The following is a 23097-nucleotide window of genomic DNA, read 5'->3' on the forward strand; positions in this document are numbered from 1 at the left end:
CCATCTATGAGGTTTGAATGATTCGTCTTTATGAACGTCCCCATTTCATACCGAAATACTTACCGAAGGGTAATGTGATGAGAAGTGGCACCTGCTGTTTATCTGCTGAAACACCACGATCGAAAGAACCCAACAAAACGTTTAGACGAAAAGCGATTGATCACAGATTTTCGAAGCACGAAAATGAATACTATCACTTTATGGTATTTCGGCACTTCGAAAATAAAAACCAAATTAGTACAATTTATTTAAAAACATTTACTCCTTTATTGAACTTAACATCTGTTCCTTCTGGCTGTCGTTTAGGTTGTCGGTTTTCATGTTCTTTTCTTGATGTAATATATATGCACGGTGTTTTTCATGTACTGCTGCTAATCGTTCTTGGTTTTGGTAGCATTTTAGTATTTCCTAAAGGTGAATGAAGTGTTTTCCGCTGTCAGAGATGGCATCTCATTCAGGGTTTGGTATTTGACCAAACGGTTCTAGCTTTCCTAAAATCCTTCATTTATTTGTTAATTTCTCCTAGGGATTCTGTTTCTCCGCGGTCCGGATAATAAAATCTAGTTAATGGGATTTATGTAAAATATGATCGCCTCCAAACAGACAACAAATTGGTATGAATTTTTCGGATTAGATTAGTTCTAATATCCCATTTCTCTCTTTTTCCGTCTGTCTCCAGACAAACACCAGTCAGTAGCTAAAATCGAGTTTCCTGTTAGATTTATACACATTTTTTTCACCTTACCTAAGCAGCTAGATTTACATTTTTAAACTTTGATTTTGCATGAGTTTTTCTATACTTATAGGCCCCCAAACAAAAAACACTTGGCATTATGTATAAATATTTTGCATTCAGATTCCGAATAGTCGTAGCGAAAGAAAAAATAAACATTCACATAATTAGCTATCGTTCTCTGCCATGCTTCGAGAGCCGGCCGGGTGTAGAGAGTATTTACATTGCATCCCTTCTGATGGCCATTACCATAAATTTCCATTCCGACCGATCCGTTTTGCTTCGCGTCATTTAATTTTAAGATTCCCGATCAATCAGTTTTATCACATTAAATTCCCTCGTTTTAGCAAAAATAAATAATGTTGAATCAACTAGTTTTTCTACCTTCACTTTCTCTCTCTCTTTCTGTCTCTATCGCCGTTTATTTATATCTTAACCCATTTTCTTCCTGCCGGCGGTTTTAATTCCAGCTCGATACGTTCATTTCTTACGAGGCGACTGGGGGGGTCTTACTGCGGCCGCTCCGGTCAGCACTGCTTCCACGTTCGGGTTTAGAAACGAAAAGCCATTCGCAAGATTTATGTGGTACTTTTCTGTGCTCTCCAAATGGACTGGACGCTTTTTTTCATCTTCTTCTACGGTATGTCTTAATGGTAGAGCGTTTTAATTCGGCTAGCTCAGTTTAGCTATAAATGGTCACCCTTTTGTAAGTGTGTGTGTGTACACTGAGAAACGGATTTAATTCCAGTTCAATTTTGCGGAAGATGTAATCTTTTCTAACGGCAGATTCCGTGGAGCTGATTTATTGTCGGTTGTCGACTGTCTTTCGGAGGCAAATGTGAACATTTGCGCTGGATTATTGAATGCTTCGCTTACTGCAGTATCGATGTGGTGAAACAATGAATCTTCATAAGTCGCCGGAGTTTGGCAATACATTTTTTTGAAAGTAACCTAAGCGTGAGAAAAGAGTTAGGTAACTGTTTTTACAACTAAGCAAAATTTTAACAGACTGTTTCGTAACATTCTTTATCCCATTTCTAACGATTTGAACAATTGCAAGTTAGTGTAATATTCTTGGACACTAAGAATGATTCGTTCTCGAGGTATAATCGAATGGCGAGCTACGTATCACAAGTTCAGGTCAATAACTTATTTCCTAATGATTTCAAATTCTATAGAACCTTTATAGAATAGTCCAAAAGCCAGAAATTTTCACAGACATATTTGATTTTCTGACAAGAAAAACAAATTAAGAAATGCCGGTGAAATAAGACAGATTTAGAGAGATTTCGTAGAAAATCTTATTAAAACTGTGTTGGACATGTCTCACAAAAAAAAATCACAAATTAATTATAATGAGAAAAAATTGCAGATTTTTTTAAATTAAACATATGAATTTAACCTCAAACATCCCATCACAAATATAAATGGTCCAAGTTGATCCTTCCGCTTTGATGTTTCCACTCGAAAATGCATGGCCTACTGCAACAACGATAACGAGAACCGATTAGCGTGAAGATTCTTCTATTCAACAGTGTGCCACTGTATTTGTGAAGGTTTCTGACTACCGTAAGCCGGGGTAACTTTCATCATCTTTCGAAGTAATCATTACATATTTTTGTTTCCAATATTGATGTAATATTTAAAGAACAAAATTAGAAAGTTAATGATAAAAGTGTTCGCTTGCAACTTTGATAATCAGTAAGTTCACCCACATTCAGTAGCTAAAATTACTGTTTTTCATTCAATTCATTGTTTCAACCAGCTACTTTTAATCAAATTGAACAAAGTATTTTTATATTTTGTAAAAATTGAGTCACCTTAATTTGTATAATTCAAGTTCAATGCGTTTGAAATTAATTTTAATAGCTGAAGTAGTCAATGTGTTGGCGTTGTAATTTCCGCAGATTGGATAAGAAGATTTGCGGTTCCAAGCCCCAGAAAAAAAACTACAAGGGACAGCCCTATGGGGTTGTACGAATTGTAGACGTAAGACTGCAATATGTGAAATATTTAATTTCTTATTACATTTGGATTAATAATTAATCAAACATTTCTTTCTACAGTTCACTTCATGAATCAAACCGTCTTGCTCATCAGGTCACTTTATTTACAATGAGCGATCGAATCCGATTAAAGAAAGCAGACAGAAAACTGCGATGGAAAACCGAACTAATATCTGGAACTGCTTTAAAATTTTAAAAAGTTTTCTATTGTATGCTGTAAACAACCAGACCGATGCCTAAAAATCATGTTTTAGACAATACAGTCACAGTTCTTCTATAGGACAAGCTTTATAGTTTTATTTTGCCGTTATTGTAATTTTCCTAAAGTACACATAAATGTAGCGAATGCAGTGGTCTTAATCATATATCGAAGCAAAACATATACAAGAATCGAAAATAGTTTTATGGATGGACTTAGATGCATTTTTTGCAGCGATTTTTTGAGTAACAATGCATCCATTCATAAATAGGCTTTGTAGTACCTATGTATTGGTAGAATCAAAGTGGGATAGGTTGAGTGGAAATGAATCTCGTGGAATCAATAAATTGATGAAACGTAAATAATAAGCCTTCGTTGCACTTTCTTAGCCTGTCATGGAGACGACAATGCAAAGAAAACCCGAAGGTTTTCGCTTCGCGCAACGAAAGCTCAGATTTCTATCATACACGCAACACTTGGATATACCTACACAAGCGAACGGTTTACCGTGCTTGAATCAAAAAGCTGTGCCAGTACATCGTGTCCATACACGAATGGAAGATACGCACCAAACAAAATGAGTCAACGCTGGTGATGATGGGTGGTGCGAAAGAGACAACTAGTACCACGACGCTAGCCTCTGCTACACTGGCGGTGGGAGAATGCAGCGCTGTGCTCTGCTCTGCCTGCTGTCCAAGAGGCAACTGAGCTTGTCCTACCAAATATGCTCTTTAAATAGTTGATGATGACGTCATTCATAGAAGCGTTGCGCGTTAGGTACATAAATCTGTCGTGCCAGACTAGGGAAGCGCAGCCTTCTGTGTGCAAATGCGTGGTATTTTAACTATGTTGAACATTATTTAAAATTTTAATGCCATGAGATCAAAAATCTTTGGTTTTATCTATTGGAATCTATTCTTAGAAGTATTTCTGAGCGATATGCGAAAAAAATTTGAAAATTTACCGTAAGATGGCTGAATTAAAAGCGTTTAAAATTGGACCACTTTTCGTTACATACCATTTTTGTTGAATTTGCAACGTGCACCCCCATATCGAAAACAAAGACGTAGTCCTACGTCAAAATCTCTACCCCATTGTAAGTGAGGCCACTTGGGAACTCCATACTAATAGGAATAACTCGCTCGGTTACGATTTTCACAGGGTAGTTGAAATGCCAGTCGGATGGGTAGTCCCTGATACCGCATCGAGTAGATCGACCTGAATTCCCCGGATCTATAATCTCTCCATTTTCAATGAAGATTTGGGAGCCGCATTGCTTCGCAGTTTTTGAGAGTTTGAAGCTATAATTTTCCAAAGAAAATCGATGTGAAGGGGAGTGATTCTAGAGGCGTGAAGTAATACTGTTATTCTCCAAATCATCCGATTTTAAAGGTGGCAAGCATCACAACGAAGGTTAGGGTACTATTCGACAAGTCCTGAAAAAGGGTGTTAGAATTTTTGCTCCACGATACGCTTCTGATCGGACACATAGCTCAGAAAGATCTACTTCACATTGTGATGATTCAAATGTATCGAATCGCTCTGGTTACGGACATCGAGAAGGTGTACAGACAAGTAGTTTTAGCGAATTCTCTGCAGCGCAGATCGGAACGAGCTCACGTTACGTTTGAACTGCAGACAGCAACGTAAGGAAAAGTAAGTGGCTCCGTATTTAGTAACGCATACTCAGTTGACTCTGCTGTGGTGTCCGGGCGTACCAACAGTCGAACTTCCTCGTTAAACTGCTGAGTCTTTTCCGACTCTTTTAAATCGACACAGGATGGCCAACCCTCTGGATTTCTCCGTAGGTCTACGGATTTCTGTTGAACCGGAGTCGGTTGGTGCATTTGAGCAGGAATTCCAAATTATAGTTCTACTAAAATTGACAGGTGTTCAATCTAGAAAATAAATTAAAGTTCGTAAAGTTAGTTCATTTGGAAAACAGAGCAACGTGAATTCCTAGAATGTACTTTGGAGATTTTCTCTCATGAAGATAAATGGGGAATGCCATTGCCACCTGTTTGGAGCCAATATCAACTCTCGGTTGAAAACATAGATTATTTCTTCGTTGCAAAACTAATTCATTAAATATTATTGGACCCTATAACTATAATTGAAGTTATTGAATCCAGCTTCGAAAACTTTGAACATAATCGACGAAGTTGTTAGGATATCTATATTCAGTTATCCATGCTGGTTGGAGTTAGAATTTTATTCTGGAATTTTAATTTTACACTTTTTGCACCAATTCAGCGAAGTAATGGCCCGCGATGTCAGTAGTTGTTCCTTAGAAGACCCATCTGTATTTTGGTAATACAACTTGCGAACTCATCACCTGTGTGTGGATTTCAGGACAGTGTACGATTCAGATACCATGCTACAAAATAACCAAAGAGACATCCTACTCATTAGTTACGGTCAATGCATTGAAGCAGAGCGATGCTCTTCCTGATTTGTTGTTCATGAAAGTCCGATGGCAAAAACTGCTGTGTAAAAGTATGGTACAATCATTAAAAGATCTGACATGCTTCTTGATTTTTGGATGACTTAGACACCATTGGAGTCGATCGTAGAGCAGTGGAAGAGGCGTTTGTGCCTTTTAAAAGAGAAGCTGCCAATATCAGACTGGGTATAAACTCTGACAAAATAAAGTAATTTGTAGTTGAAAGAGAACCAAGTCGCCAGAACGGTGCGTGTTCCGAGATAGAAATGAACGCGGTAAGAGGTTGTCGACGAGTTCATATATCTTGGAGTGACATGTGATAACGTGAGAAAAAAATGCGGTTAAAGACTATAAATGGAATCTTCTACGATTTGCGTATTCAGCTGAAGTCCCGTAGTCTACGGACACGTACAAATCTTTCTCCATACATGCTGGTACTCCCTGTTGCTCTGTATGGATATGAGACATGGTCGTTGAAGAAAATAGATTATAAACGGAAAAAAAATCCGTTCATAAATTCACGAACAAAAGGTCATGATTTCTTTAACTGAGCAATTTACGAAAACCGTGACCAAGTTATTGAAATTATGAATAATAAACCTCCTAGCCATAAAACTATTTGTATTTTCAAAAAACAAGTTCGCCTCGAATATATACATGGCTTCTTCGCGATTTTTCATGAGTTTTCTCTCGGATTTTTTGTCAGACTAGCGGGATTAATGTTCATGATTTTAGGATCTTAGTCACGATTTTCGTAATTTCTGGTCATGTCATCGTGATATTTTAATTAGAGCTTACTTTCAAAGAGTCAATAACGACCAAAAATGGCATTAATATTAATATTAATACTATTTTAGTCGTTCAAAGTCGGATGTTCCCATCAGCCTAATTTGCAATAATATTAGAGTCACTGAGACTAAAAAATAACAGCTGTGGTCCTGATAAGATTCTCGTTAGTGTTCTAAGGAGTAACTGTACCACTTTTGCAAAAATCCTAACCAAAGCTTTTAATTTAATAATTCAAACCGGTAGGTACCTATAATGTTTAGAAATAACCCGACTAGTTCCAATTTTCAAAGCTGGTGATCCAAACCTACCTTGCAACTATAGACCTATTTCAACATTGTGCATTTTCAATAAAATTCTCTAGAAATTGCTCATCACTCGACTACTCGAATTTTTGAACAAACACAACATAATTTATCACTACCAGTACGGGTTCAGACAGGGCTGCAGCACTTTAATTGTAATGACCGAACTAATTGACTCCATCATTAGTCAAATTGAAGGCAAAAGAATTGTTGGTGCCCTTTTTCTGGACCTAAAATGCATTCGATACTCTGGATCACTCAATCTTACTTATGAAGTTAGAATGCTATGGTATCAGGGGATTAGCAAATCAGATTATTCAAAGCTATCTGTCGTATAGAAACCAATTCGTATCTATTGGAGCAGACTCTTATAGACCGATAGAAATAGGAGTGCCTCAAGGCAGTAATATAGGGCCACTGTTATTTTTATTATACATCAATGACCTAGGTAGACTCGGGTTGAAAAGGACTCCTCGTCTTTTCGCAGATGACACAGCGTTGTTTTACCCGAACAATAACTGCCTGCATATTGTGCGTGACATTGAATCGGATTTAAAATCACTAACGACGTTTTCAACGAAAACCTTCGTTCCTTGAACCTATCAAAAATAAAATATATGCTGTTACAGTTGGGTCAGACAGAATCAAACTAGATTCTTTGAAGTATCTTACCTGATCCAGCAAAGAGTCGATAATTGAATTTATACAACTGGTTTCTGCAGATGTAACATTAATTGTTATTCACAAATCGGGATGACTAGTTTCCTGCCACAATTCGTATCGGCCGATTGAATTCTGCTTGCCTTTCACAAAATTTAATTTGTTTGCGCTGCTTACAACGAAAACTATTCGAATAATTTCTTGTTTCGACAAGGCTCTTGTTTAAACCTCTTTTTTCCAAATTATACCTGAATAGCATTGATAAATATCTTGCCAACTCATAAACACCAACATAAATGGCGAATTATGGCGTGGATTCTATCACAGAACTACAAATTTGTAAAAAAAAACAATGCAAGGTATCTTTGAATATTTTTTTCACTTTGGCTGTAAATTCGCGTATGGAGTTCTTCAAGATCGAAATTGAGCTGGATTTCAATGAAGCGTGATCCAGCTCAACTTCAGCTTCTAACAGTGGATAGAATTATCGCTGATGTTTCGCATTTATGTACTCTAAATACATTTGAAGAGGATACATCAGGACTAAATCCCGATCAGAAACACATAACAGAAATATTTCAAAATTATATCTCGCATTATTACTTGTTATAAATTTCTGTTATTTTAACTACTAACGAGACCTAATTTATAACACAATATGTTACAAAAATTGTGTTCTGTTATAATCTTGTTATTTCATTCTGATCGGGATGCCAACAAGTAATTAATTTTATTCGCACATTAATTTAATCTTGGTAGGGTGTTCGCTAGGAAAACTTACAAAGGTTGTATCATATAATTATACTCTCAGTAACTGAGTATGTACTGCCGCAAACACTCATATTAGCAACGTGGAACGAATACAGTATCATTGTTTGCGCATTGCCCGAAATCGAGGTTCAGATCATCTACGTTCGCTGGCTTTATAAACTATGCACGTTTATTTCTTTTTGGGATCATTGATCGTGAACTAATCGTGTGTGGTACTGGTTATCAAGACATCGAGCATTTTGTTTGGTCAGAAGATTCCTTGAGAGTCCAAGCGAGACCACCGAATTTGTGAAATCTTGGCCAATCGGGATCTGTTGATTTTTTATTTTTAAATGATAGTAAATATGCTGATTTAGATATTTTTAAACTCAATTATTTCTCAGAAGTGGAAGTCACATATTTTCGGACCAGTTATCGAGTTTTTGCAGCACAGATGCTCTTTTCGCATTCAGCGTGAGTTAAAAATGCTTGCGTGCTATTCGCTTTTAGGTACCGATAAAAAATAATGGTCTCCCCGCTCGGCACGGCCAGTGAAGAGCAAGTCATCTAGAGGCTATAATTGTAAAAAAACAGAACGACACAAACGGGTACCATTCTGAATCTATCTGAATTCTGCAGTGCCAGAGGAACAGTTTTTAGGAAATCTTCGGGAAGTGTGATCTTGTACTTCTAAACCATTGAGAACCAATGTATGTTAACCAGAGAACTGGAAAAGGATCTCGTATCGATGTCACTTGTTGGTTCACACAGTTGATCGGAGATTTACTTATTAAACTTCCGAGAACGATCTCGCGAACCCCATTGTACGTAAATCAACATTCGACGAAGATTGGGAACCAGATTGATAAAGGCCCCGTTTAACAATCATCCAAAAGGTGATTCCGACTAGCTAATGGAGCAAATTACCGAAGAGTTTATTGAATCAGTGGAAATATGCATTTCAGTGACATCTGGGTGTTTAGAACAGAAATAAGTTTCATGGTTGAATAAAAAGGTGGAATCAGCAATGAGGACACCACCGTCAAATTTATCTCAACAGTTGCGTAGGAAAGATCTTTGAGCGAATGATAAACAAGCGACTGTTCCACATACTCCAGACGATCTTAGAATAGGGAAGATCTACCGTAGACCACTGAGCCGGAAGAGATTTTGCATAGAGGCCATGAATTGGAAATGTTTCGCCCAAGATTTTTTCTAGGATAAATAGAAAGCGCATGATACGTGATTGAGACGATTAATCCTTGACAAGTTAGGCACTTGGAATATAGGAGGACGAATGTGGCACTACGTCGCAGGAATCCTGGAAAAAAAAGAAGTTCAAAGGTCGCAAACGATGGAGTAATACCGAAACACCATCTCTTAATGAATCAAATTGAGCGACTATAACAGAAAGCTGCAACCGTAACAAACCCTACTCTACGTTTTCTCGATGCCACGAGAATACAACAAAGTGATTATTGTGGAAGGCCGACTAGAAAAATTAACCTACTAAGCTGTACAAAAATACCCGAGCGACATATTGTTAAAGGGTCTTTAGATACAATTAAAGAAATCTTTTTAAACTAACCATGCCTCAAATACTCTATATGTTTAAGTTTTACAAGCTTTTTACGAAATTTGTATATACTGGCTTTGATCTGTCTTACGTCACCGGGGTTTCCCATTTTATCTTCCCAGAACTTTTTTTGTGGATCTACTCTTGACTACTATCAAAAAACATTGATTTCTATAAAATAACTTCGAGCAAAGCAATGATTCCAAGTTTTAATTAAAACACGAGTTCTGAAATCATTTTTTTCTATGAATTCCTCTCAAAGCGAACGATCTTTTGTTCGCCATCCTGAGCCCCCACAGTAAAGCCCACCCACATAATTGCATTATTCAACGCAGCAATCCCACGGAGCCGTACCGTTTCAACTCTGCGACTGGACAATCTTTTAACTTTTTTTTCGCTGCCGAAAAAAATGGCAACGAAATAACATATCAGTTCTTCGTTTGCGTTTCATTCGCTCATTCTCTATGACGCTTCCGAGTTTATGATGATGATGATGATGACGAAAAAAAAACCAAAAGAGCCAACATCCCAATTACAGGACGCAAACAAAATCCGTAGCGACTTCATTCGGTTCGGAGTTCCCGGGAGGGATTATCAACGGATGTTGACTTGGTTCGAACCTGACTGCGGCCGGTTATTACGACGATGCGGATGATGATGATGACGACGATGATGATGTTGATCAGACCGACGAAACTTCACTGGGGGGATAACCGGTCAACGAAGCGGCAGCTTCAGCATCATCATCATCATCATCATCATCATGGCCAGAGCTGCAAGCAAGCCTCCAAATCCGTCCAGAATAACAAGCGAAGCAGGCGGAGAAAAAAAAAGTGCAAACCCATCGCTAATAGCAGCAAGGCCGCAGTAATCCCTCCTCGTTTTTGCGCGCTCCCAGGCATATTCTGTTATCGTTTACACAAAAAATAATTTGCTGGCATACATTTGTTTAAATTTACCAGTGACCGGTAACGCTGCTTTTTTCGCGTGTCCCCTCCCAGCTAGCCTCTGGCGGCTTTGGTGCTTTGGTAGGTGCTATGGACACGTAAACCACAAAAGCGCTGTTCTATATTGTCCGGTTTTTGCACCTTCAATCCGGGGATGCTTTCCGGGCATATTTCTCTCTCTCTCTCTCTCTCTCTCTCTCTCCCGCAGCACTAGCGCACACCAGCGATAACACTCATGTTTCACATCGACCGCGGCCCCGGTGTGGTTCCACAGTAATTTGTTATTCGAGATGAAGTGAACCGGCAAAAAATCAATAAATTAAATGAATACGCAAAATATTTCCATTTTTTTTACAATCGTTTGCAGCGAACGCGGGAAAACAAAAGGAAAAGCTACGCACAATCACGATGTGGCCACTAATCTCTCTAGGGGCGATAACGATGACCGTCGCCGCCGGAGACTGCAGGATATCCGTTACCGTGTGGTGACGAACCGGTGGCAGCCAGTGCAGCAGCAGTCGTCACGAAGGTTGTTATAGCGATCAGCACAACACGAACCGTACGCCACAGAAGATCGACGGTGGAACAGCAACGGCAACCACCGATGAGCAATGAGAGTAGTACCAGCAGGGGAATCATAGTGATAGCGCGCGTTCCGGCGGAACCATTTTTGGAAGCCATTGCCTTGGCGGCCGTCTCCAGACAGCTGCGGAACTCGCGGTAATCCAGTCGCGTTATGGCACAGTAGTGATTGAGCAGGCAGACCCCCTCGCAGGACTGCGTCGAGTGGCGGACCGAGTTGGCGCGGTAGTATCTGGAAGCGGGAGGAGAAGTGAGAGGGGAAGTGAATTAGTAATCTGAAAGATGAAGTGTAATTGAATAAAATGGAAAGTGTAAATAATAACAGATCTTTTCTAGATCATATCATCCGAAAATTGCCTACCCATTAACCCGCTATCAAAAATGAGAGTTTCGCATATAAAAATTAAAATTGTTTAAAAAATCTGTTAGGACAGCTCATGTTTCAAACAATGAAAATTAACATTTTTATTTGAACGTTAATTACCACCGTTCTATTTTTACCATTTTTTGTTAACCATTTTTGTTAAAGACCTATTGAGTCAATTTGTCAACAGTTGTTACGGCATTTAATTAGCAAGGGACTCAATATTTAGAGCCATAGTACTCAAGGGAGGGCAGGAATTGAAGGAAGAAAGTTTAGAAAAGCATGGAAGGATCATATATGCAAGCTTAGAGCTCACCGGCGACCTAACTTTTTGTCTGCTACCGTAGGAGTCAAGATCTTTTGGCATTAGAAATGCGAATCACCTGATTCTACGGCATATTCGGACAAGCGTAAAGTAACTTGTTACTTCATGCTGACGGAACCGACAAAAAGTTAAGTAAACTTCCACACTAAGCACACTAAGCGACGTTGAAACTCATTGAATGAGCCAGTTTTGTTTATTTGTTCCCTCACCAATTGCCTGCCTGAGTGATTTTATTTTGTCGACTATTGTGACTGTCTCAGCGTCTGTGATATATGGTCACATGTGTTGCTGATTTGCACGGTGTCGGCAGCTTTCACCCAAAGCTGCGACGATGGATCCCCATCACGGTAAATTCTATTTTTACCATTTTTCGTTAACCATTTTTGTTGACGACCTATTGAGTCAACTTTGTCAACAGTTGTTACGACTTTTAATTAGCAAGGGACTGGAAGGTTGCATATATGATCCTTCCACGCTTTTCTAAACTTTCTCCCTTCAACTCCTTGCTCTTCCTTGAGTAATATGACTCTTAATATAGAAAAATATACTTCACCCTCCAGTCCCTTGCTAATTAAATGCCGTAACAAGTGTTACCACCGTTCTATTTTTATAATTACTTGTTTTTTACAGCGTCAGGTCGAACATTTTGTTTATCCAAACATGTGCATCACGATATTAAAAATTATATGAAGGTGAACCGATATTACAAAATTATAGGACTATGAACCGAAGACTGATGCCATAACGGGTGTTCAATAAAAAATGAGAATTTTTCAGTCATATAGTTAAAACAAAAAAATTTCAACAAATTCAGTATTTTTTTTATCAAAAACATAACGTTTATTCTTCAAAAAAACGGCAATGAATATTTGAGAAGAGACCCTGGTCAGCCGTACGACGCAACTTAGTCGCGATGCTCTCACTAGAGCCGCTGGACGGCACTGACGTCCATCTTCCGGATACAATTCCGGATCCTGGTGTGCAACTGCTTCGTATCCTTGGCTCGCCAATTATTTTTGTACACTAGGGCACTGAGGGAGCCGAAAAAATCCTCAAAGGGACGGCACTGGGAAAAGTTGGTCGGGTTCCTTTCTTTCGGAACGTACGGTATTTTTTTGTTCAAGATACTCCAGCGTCTTCTTGGCGTAATGAGAAGACGCCTTGTCCGGCCAGAACACGTACTTGCCATCTGCGCCATGCTCCTTTAAGAACGGCAGAAGAATTTTCTCAAGACACTCCTCCTGGTACACTTGTTGATTGATGACCAGACCAAACCGCTTGAACCACGGCTTTGAAATCCCTCTTTCCGATATGGCGATGTACAGCATAACTTTTTTCAAATATATACTTAAACTTATACTTTTACTTCGGGAGGTGTAACCGACATGTCGCTGGAATTCTATTTCCTGGCATGTAGGTCTTCGAGAGCCAGCACGAACGACGTTCCGCGGTAGTTCTTCGCCATCCACCTGCACTGCGATTTCCCGATCGCTATCTGCTCGTCCGTGTACTCGGGGGACCGAGTCTTTTCCGACAGATGATGTCCTCCATCTTGAGGGATCGGTGAATCAAGGTATGGGAGCAGTGATATGTTCCGCCGGCGTCACGCAAACTCGTTTCGTCCTTGCTGTCGAACAGCCTTTTTAACGCTTCCTTCTTCTTCTTCATCATTATCTTCGCCGGACGGCCGCTACCGACCTTCCGCTTTACTCTCAGGGATGCCAGAATCCGGTAAACTGCTCGCACGGGCATGTTTTCGTCTCGAAAATGGTCTACCGTAAACTTTTTTCCACTATGACCATGCGTTTCGTAAAACCGTACAAAACGCTCGCGGAGTGCTTGCTGTTCCGACGCCATCTTCGATTGAACTAACAGCACCCGAGCGAAAAGAAACATGCCACCCATTTCTAGGAAGTCCAGAGAGCTATTCTCTTGGATCAGAAAAAAAAAATTACGCTCCTTACTGTAATTACAGAAGGGTATTCAAATCATTCTTATCTTTTATTGAACACCTGTTAAATGGAAGACAACCAATTGCTGTACCACGAGCAACAAACTTTCAGACAAGGCAGCGAAACAGTAAATCACGTTGGATACCTAGGGGTATTCTAAGGTAAGCTAAGTTTAAAAGACGTACAACACAGTAGGGAGAGAAAGTGTACTACAACAACTGAGAGAACGAAGAGACAAGGGCAATCTGGGAAATTCAGTGAATATCATTCAGAGTCTGTGTAGGAGTCAGTCAGAATAAATTAGGTACTCCAAGGTCCCGTATTAAGTACGATTCATACGATACATCAGTCTTCCGTCACCGGCACGGAAAGTCAACGGAACGTCAAGATTAGTTACATGCAGTTAAATGGAGCTATTTACACACAACATCAACGGCACGGAACTTTTTGACGTACGGCATGTGTGAAAGGGCACAAGAGGAACGCATTTAACTTATCCTGACGGAAAGGTGAAGTTCCGTTGACGGAAGCTGATGTATCGTATGAATCGTCCTTTAGCCGCTACGCTGTTCCTATCCAATGCAGTATATATAGGTGTGGCAGAACACACGGTTTGCTAGTATTGGCAACCAAAAATATGTAAACAATCCAGAAGCACATCGGGTCGACGTCATAGCGTTCACAAGATTCAATGGGAGCGGAACGAACGGTATGACGAAAGCAAGTCGGTTTATTCTGTGATCACTCACACCACTCATGTAAGATTCATCTTACGAATACCAAAGAGCCCTCTTCGCCATACCTGTATATACTACATTGGTTCCTATTGGTATAAACTCCATCTACCTAACGCTGCCAACAGTAATCCACATACTAGGCGGACGAGGTAGCCATTGTTGTCAATTCAATTACAATCGATTCACACAGCAGGCGAGGTCTCGATCGAGACAGTTCGTTTTTTGTCAGTTTTTTCCCCGCAAGATTTTTTCGCAGTTTCGCAAGTTTTGTTATTTGGACCATTACCGACGAATACCCTGTAGTGGTTCAGAATATCAGTTGTGAGTTCGGCTCGTGGTACTTTGCCCTTTCGGGAAAGTTATAAGCGTTAGTGGTGTTAACATCGCTTGCTCGACCTTGTTGATTTCTGACAGGAGCCAACAGGCATCTCAGTAGGCAGTAGAAGTCAGCAAAAGTGTTGCAGCGTTGGCTGATTGGAAGTTTATTGTCTTGACTTTTCGCGCCGTTCAGTAGGTGAGTGAGCAGCAGAAAAGTTCAGTTTTTCTCTTTTTGCCTTTCTCATATAGAAAGGATATGCAATCACTCTGAAAACCGACTTTCTAAACGAGGCCCGGTGGGCCGAGTCTCATATACCATTCGAATCAGTTTGTCGAAATTGACAAATGCCTGTATGTGTGTTTTTTTTTTACAATGGAGAAGACCTTTATGTCCTAGCCCAGTACACGTGCTAACGGTAGGGTCCAATCTACCACACGGGGTGCACTGGGGGCGTGTCGGACTCGAAAGGTGACCAGCCATTAATACCGACTAAACTCCATTGGGCTCCGCCATCATTCCTCCCAGGAACTACCTCTCGGTATTACTTCTGGGGGGATGGCTGTACTAAATGTACTCATTCACTCTCACTCACGCGATCATACATCCTGTATGAGGCTTACTTGGGTGCTCTCTCAATCACACTTTGATTCACTCTCAAACACTCCCACATGAGGCTGACTTTTGTGCTCACCTTTTACGTTCCATGCGAGGCTGACTTGTGTGCTCACCTTACTCATTCCTTGCTAGGCTTACTTTTGTGCTCGCCCTACCCATCCATGTGAGGCTGACTTGGGTGCTCACCCTATCACCTGATTCACTCTCAATCGTGCCACTCTATTGTACCTTTGTCACTCCCTCTGGCATCCCATGTGGGACATTTTTCTTAGGCCCCACTTCTGACATACCATGCGAGGCTGACTTTTGTGCTCACCTTTTTCATTCCTTGCTAGGCTGACTTTTGTGCTAGCCTCTACCAACCTGTGAGGCTGACTTTTATGCTCACCCTTAACATGCAGTGTGAGACTGACTTGGATGCTCACCCTTTCACTCCTCTGCCACGCCATGAGGCATCAATAGCTTAGTTCCAACATACTACGCTACGACCCTCCCGTCTTGGCATGAGGCAGTCCACTTATACGCCTATACACTCACTCTTCTGTCTTGCTTCGGGGTGGCTGGGTTTACCCCTTACGCGGTTGCCATTCGCTGCACCAAACCTGCCTCAGCATGAACAGACCATTCACTCTCTTATTTTGCGCTTGGCCTTTTTCGCTTCAACTAACCAATCACTAGTTAGCCGTGCCAGTCGTCTGTTGCTCGGTTCGCCAGATTACCTGTAGCCTACTGGCAATCTGGATGGTAGCAGCCGAGACTGCGTTCCACTTCTCCACCGATTGACACATCCGCTGAATAAGGGTATCCGGGGTTGTGTCCCAGCCACAGAGGTCAAGCATTGCTCTTCTTTCGACGTCGAACCGATGACATACGAACAGTATGTGCTCGGCAGTTTCATCTACACCTGGGCAGTCCGGGCAGACTGGGACCTCCACGTGCCCGAACCTGTGGAGGTACTGTCGGAAACAGCCATGGCCTGACAGGAATTGTGTCAGGTGGAAGTGAACTTCCCCATGGGGTCTTCCCACCCAGCTCGATATGCTAGGTATCAGCCGGTGGGTCCACCTACCTTTCGAGTAGTTGTCCCACTCACGCTGCCATCTGGCGACCGAGGTCACCCTGGTGCGCTCGCGGGCTCCCCTATTTCCATTTCGCTATCACGCAGGATGCATCGTGTGATACCGTGCGGTAGGCAGATATCACTCTGAGGCACATCACGCGGTAGGCGCTCTCCAGTTTCTGTAGGTAACTGGTTACCCTCAGTGCTCTTGACCATGACGGGCCGCCGTACCTGAGGATAGATACAGCAACGCCTGCCAGTAACCTACGTCTACTGGCGCACACCTTTGAGCTGTTGGGCATCATTCTCGATAGTGCCGCAACAGCAGTCGACGCTCTCTTGCACGTATAGTCGACATGGCTGCCGAAGGTCAGCTTGTCGTCTATAATGACCCCGAGAGACTTCAGATATTCGCTGTAAAGTGATCGCGACTTCTCCCACATGGATAACTGCATGTTGTGCCGACTTGCGGTTGTTGACGATAGCTACCTCCGTCTTATGATGAGCGAGCTCCAGGCCTCTCTCGCTCATCCATTCCTCCACCGTGCTAATCGCGTGTTCTGCGGTTAGTTCTACCTCAGGAATTGACTCCCCGTAGACCTCCAAGGTTACGTCGGCAAAGCCGACGATCTTGACCCCAGGAGGGAACTTCAGTCTCAGAACCCCGTCATACATGAGGTTCCATAGCACCGGGCCTAGGATCGAGCCCTGCGGGACTTCGGCGGTAATCGGAACCCTTTTCTGACCGGCATCGGTCTCGTATAGCAGTACGCGGTTTTGGAAGTAACTTTCCAGGATCCGGTACAGACCCACCGGTAGGCTAAGCCGGTGTAACGAGAGCGCGATGGCATCCCAGCTTGCGCTGTTGAATGCGTTCTTCACGTCAAGTGTCACTAACGCACAGTATCGAATACCTCGCCTTTTTCGTTGGATCGCTATCTCGGTAGTATTTATCACTGAGTTGAGAGCGTCTACTGTGGACTTACCCTTCCGAAAGCCAAACTGGTTGCTTGACAGACCGTCCGTACCTTCCGCGTACGGGGTGAGCCTGTTGAGGATGATCCTCTCAAGCAGTTTGCCAGTCGTGTCTATCAGACAGATTGGTCTGTACGCCGATGGGTCGCCTGGCGGCTTCCCAGGCTTCGGCAACAGCACCAATTTCTGCCTTTTCCATCTATCGGGGAAACGGCACTCGTCAAGGCATCTCTGCATAGCTAGCCTGAACATGTTCGGGTTCGCTATGATCGCTGCCTTGAGAGCGTTGTTTGGAACTCCATCCGGCCCTGGAGCTTTGTTCATTGCTAGGGATTTAGCCACTGCGAGTAGTTCTTCATTCGTCACTGGAGCCACCATTTCGACCGTGCCCGCACTGTCTCGTAGTGCAGGTGGCCAGGGGCTTGTGGCTCGAGACGGGAAGAGTACTTCGATAATCGTTGCCAACCGGGCCGGAGACCGTTCTGGGGGTGAGGAGCCCCCTTTGGTCTTGGCCATCACAATCCGGTTGGCGTCACCCCACGGATTCGCGTTGGCACTCTCACACAGGTTGTCGAAACACGCTCTCTTGCTGCTTTTAATAGCCTTGTTAAGGGCTAATTTCGCAGCTCGAAACGCTTCACGGCGGTTCTCTCTTGCATCCTCGGTGCGAGCTCTTTGCATCCTACGTCTAGCTCTGAGACAGGCTGACCGTAGAGCTGCAATCTCGGCACTCCACCAGTATACCGGGCATCTACCGTTTCTTGGCAGTGTTTTTCTCGGCATAGTGGCGTCGCATGCGCGTGATAGAACAGCTACCAGCGCATCCCCGCTTAGACTGTCGGTGTTGGCCTCCAGTCCCAGGGCCGCGGTGAAAGCTTCACTGTCGAAGTGATTGGACTTCCACCCGCGTACCTGGCAGGGATCTCCCGCCCTCGGATGCTGCACACCATAGTTGATCTTAAAGCGGATTGCTAAATGATCACTATGGGTGTAGCCTTCGTCTACCCTCCATTCCATGCCTGGAGCCAGACTCGGGCTGGCAAAGGTCAAATCAATCCACGCCTCCACTCCATTTCTACGGAATGTACTAGCGGAGCCATCATTAGCTAGCACAGTATCGAGTTTCGCAAGCGCTTCCATTAGCGCTTGACCCCTGCTATTTGTACAGCGGCTGCCCCACTCCACTGCCCAAGCGTTAAAGTCTCCCGCTATGACTACCGGTTTCCGGCCCACTAGGTCCGACGAGAGCCTGTCGATCATCTGGTAGAACTGTTCTATTGGCCACCTTGGTGAAGCGTAGCAGCTGCAATAGAACACACCATTGATCTTGGCAATCGCCACACCCTCGGCGGAGGGGTGTATTACCTCTTGAACCGGGAACCGTCCCGTTGTACAGATTGCCACCATTCCAGACCCGTCCGACACCCAATTGCCGTTGCCGGCAGGGATGCTGTACGGGTCTGATAAGAGGGCGACATCTGTCCTCGACTCCGAGACCGACTGCCACAGCAGCTGTTGGGCTGCTGCACAATGGTTAAGATTTAGCTGTGTGACTCTCACGGCTTCTTCTTATTTAACTCGCCGAAGGGACACGAAGATCCGCCCATAGCATGTTTATGGGCTTGCTTCTTAGCGGTGCAGATAAGGCACTTGTACGCCTTAGTGCAACCCCGCTCCTTATGCCCCTCCTCGCCGCAGCGACGACATAGCTTGCTCCTATCTATGCCTTTGCTTTCGTATGCTTTATGGCCGGATTCTAGGCACCGATAGCACCTGTCCACTGAAGGCGGCTGGGGTATACTAATAGGGCATACCGACCAGCCGATCTTCAGCTTCCCTTTCTAGGTTACCTTTTTGGCATCCGCATTCAGTAGCCTGAGGTAGGCTACTTGGGTGCCAGAGGGTCCGTCCCTCAATCGCACAGAGGCCCGCTCGATTGTGACGCCGCAGTGCTCCTTGACGGCTGCGACGACGTCTTCTGCGGTCGCGAACTCGTCCAAGTGCTTGCACTGGAGAGTTGTTTCCGCACCTAGCGACCTGATTTGGGCGCCCTCACCAAGGACCTCTTGGGCCAAGGCCTTATATACTGCACTTGATTGTGCGCCTCGCTTCAGCACCAGGAGCATCTCTCCCGTATTGGTGCGTCTTACGCTACGCACATCCTGCCCAAGGGCCGAGAGGCTTTCGGCCGCCTTCATCGATTTAAGGACATCGGCGTATTTGTCCTTGTCGGTTTTTAACCACAAGGCTTCGCCTCTGTCCTTGGCCTTCCTCGCAGGCCGCGGTACCTCCGGTTTCGGTGCCGGCTTTTTCTTGGTGACCAGCGTCCAGGGGTTTGAGCCCCCCTGCCCCGGTCGTGCCGGGTTGCTGGTACCATCGCTCTCCACAGCGAGGTCACTCTCGCCCTCGCTTACCTCACCCAGGCGGCGTTTGACCTTGACGGTTGCACGCCGAGTGGTGTCGGTTTTGGCACCCTCGCCTGGCGACTTCCTAGGGCGCTTCGCATTCGATGCCGTCTTGCGATTGCCCTTTCCTTTTCCCTTCGAGGGGACTCAGTCGCCGCTCCGATCGACGTGGCTGCTCCGTAGAAGGTAAAGGCCACTGTCTGTGAACCTCTATCGACCTTCTCTCTTTCCTCCCTATTGGAGGCCACTGTCTGGGTTTCTCTGTCGGGCCTCTCCCGAAATTCCACCCTCTCAACATAGGCCTGCTGTTCCTGTCTTGCGACACGAACAGCTTTCCGGAGCTCCAAGAGGCTTAACTTCAACTCCTTGGCTATGTTCTGCTTTGCGCTAGCGAAGTCGATTATAGAATCGAGTTGCTTCGCTACTTTGCGCATCGCAGCTATTGGCCCCTCCGATGCATTGGTAGGGCTATTACCTACCGCTGCTGGGGGGTCACTGGTGCTTTCGGATGCAGCACTCATCGCTCCACTACTCTCCCCACGGGGGGGAGACCTCGCCAAACCACCTCTTGCGAAGGGGTTTGGCACCTCCGTCTGTTTGTTTTTATTTTTATTTACCTCCATGTATAGTCCCACGAGTAGCGCGAGAAATATATGTCCGCCACGCCAGAGCTCCGCATTAGCGTGGTAAGGGACGCTTACTGTGGGGGTTGCCCAGGTACCCCACAGGCTCCGTTAACGATCGAGCATCTTTTTCACCCCCTCGATCACTCATCCCTCGGCACGGGTCGCTTCACGCCTTAGAATTGGGGTTATGCCCTACCTTGCTTTACGTGGTGATCTCGACCCGGATCATCACAACCATCCTCCTTTACCAGGGCTTTGGACCTGTAGCTCTGGTTCTCAATAGTTCCATGTACGTATGTTATTACAGACGTGCTACTATTGAGATCCGTCATTCGCTAGCGGAGTTAATGTGTATATGTGTGTGTGTTTTCAAAACACACTTACTTTTCTCAGAGATGGCTGAACCGAATCGCTCAAAGGTATAACGCTCCCATAAGCTGCCATTGAATTTTTTGTCGATCGGACTTCCGGTTCCGGAGTTACGGGTTGGAGAGTGCGGTCGCCCAGTAAATTCCCATATAAAATGGTAACACCATGTTGTCCAAATGGTGTAATACATATTAAAAAGGGTGCAACATAACTCGAATTTGCGGGTCTAGACCTTAGCAGCTTTGACCACATTGGCCACCTATGACGGTTCTTGATGCCCCGGGTATTTTTCAAGTTCGTAAGTTAATCTCACACCTTTTTCTCAGGGAATTATTGACCGAATTTTATAAACTTGGTTTCAAATGAAGGATACAATTCTCCCATGGACTGTTATTGAACTTCATTCGTATCTGACTTTTGGTTCCGGAGTTACAGGTTGTTTAAACCGGTAAAATCGTAATACTTCAAAGGATAAAAATCAATTTCTATTTGCAAGTCTAGATCACTGATGGTCAATTAAAGATTTTTTGAATATAATGTCCACTATTGTCAGTTCCGGAATTTTCGGGTTCCTGGACATATTTTAGAATTAGTCACATCGATTACTCGGTGATGACTGAACCGATTTTCATAAACCAAATCTCAAATGGAGGGTATAATATGCTGTTGGGTGTTGCATACTCCATCAGCCCCCTCTCAACTTCCCCTCACACCATCTCTTTCTACATACCCACCCCCTCCCTCCTCTTTGACCTATATTCTCTTCATCCGCCATATACATTTTCAGAGAATTTCGTCCCATAGCCATATATTATAAGTGAATTTGGAGTCGCTCAGCTCAAATTTGATATCGAAAAGATCAGATCAATTCATCTTATAGTGATAAATTGATTTTGTCACATATTATGATATAAGTTTTGCCAATAGTTGGTAATGAATACGAAAGAGAATATAAAAAACTATCTGATTTCATTATCGTCAATTCGGTCCGTACTTTAGTGAACTGTAACTTTTTTACCACAAATTTTATATTAGATGATAGAATCTATCGACATTCTTACTATGACTTTCAGCTATCAACTCGGTATCGTTTGTTGGTTTTAATCGACGATTTTATTATTTTTTGTTTAGGCTAGCCTCAATTCGCTTGATTTCTTAGCTGAATTTTAGATTTAGGTATAACACTTTTTTACATTTTAACGACATTTAATTAGTTTAAGATTACTGGGTTGGGTAGGGAAAGTTATGACAATTTAGAGCCATAGTACTCAAATGAGAGCAAGGATGTGAAGTGTACAGATCGGAAAACTCGAAGTGTCTTCAGAAAAAGCGCTTCTGTTATAATCTAGCCAAATATTAAAAGGCGCCTTTCTACTACTTATGCGCAAATTAATAAGTATTGATGCCTCGTTAGCTTAGTGTCGACTATCAGAGATAGTACTTCATCAGCCTTTAACTTCGCAAATTCTGTAGCATAAGCACTCAAGTTAACTAGCAGAATTTTCATAATAACTTGCATCAATTTTAGACAATTCTAATACAGTGAAGATCCGTTTTAACAGCCCTTTGGTGAGTTTTAAGCTGTTAAAACAGGGATATTGACAAAATCTGGACATTTATTTTTCTTTCTTTTTAACAACCGAAGTCCTTAAAATATTCTTTTTTAGTCCCTTCATAACCCTTTCCAATTATTTAGTTTAAATTTCGCTTAATAGGGTCAGACAGCGCAAAATTGAAAATAAAATTAAAATTTTGATTTTTTCATATTAAGGGTCTTTAAGATAAGCAAAATTTGCTCAAGAAAAAAATTACTCGAATTCGACTTGGTTCGTCTGATAGAGCTCATCAAACTATCAATTTTCATATGAGGCTGACAAAATCGTGGGGTGATAAAATCGGGACTTCACTATAATCTATAAATAGTACAATGTAATGGTACAACATGACAACAATGTTCCATAAATACCTTCTCGTCTCATTGCGACTGTACTCTCCGCAAAATAGATCTTTGCACACACGTCCATAGCGAACTAGTCCATTGTTCACATTGTTCTTTCAAATTGATGTTCTTTGGGTGTTTCATACAACTCGAATAATTAAAAATCATATTAGATTTTGTTCCGTTGAGTTATTTTAAATCTGCAATCTTTTCCTAATACACTAGTTATAACGCTATTTGTAACTTGTATGGACTTATCAGCTTCAGATTCATCCAAATCTGAAAAGATCATATCCGTCCAGATTTCGAAAATATATATTTTAGCTAATTGTCAGCTAAGAGGTCATGCACAAATAACGTAGCTTTTTGCCTTTCTCATATAGAAAGGATATGCAATCACTCTAAAAATCGTCAACCTGATCCT

General features: G+C 42.8%; 1 protein-coding gene across 2 annotated transcripts in view; it reads right to left on the reverse strand.

The window, feature by feature from the left end:
• Positions 1-238: 238 nt before the first annotated feature.
• Positions 239-23097, reverse strand: part of LOC131691160 (acid sphingomyelinase-like phosphodiesterase 3b) — a 331188-nt gene continuing 308329 nt past the window's right edge. For both annotated transcript variants that reach the window (XM_058977361.1, XM_058977360.1), the window contains exon 10: positions 239-11219. In XM_058977361.1, coding sequence (XP_058833344.1) covers positions 10832-11219 — 388 coding nt within the window. In that variant the 3' untranslated portion in view covers positions 239-10831. The remainder of the gene's footprint in view (positions 11220-23097) is intronic.

This window comes from Topomyia yanbarensis, chromosome 3 (assembly GCF_030247195.1).
Source record: "Topomyia yanbarensis strain Yona2022 chromosome 3, ASM3024719v1, whole genome shotgun sequence".
NCBI classification, from domain to species: Eukaryota; Metazoa; Arthropoda; class Insecta; order Diptera; family Culicidae; genus Topomyia; species Topomyia yanbarensis.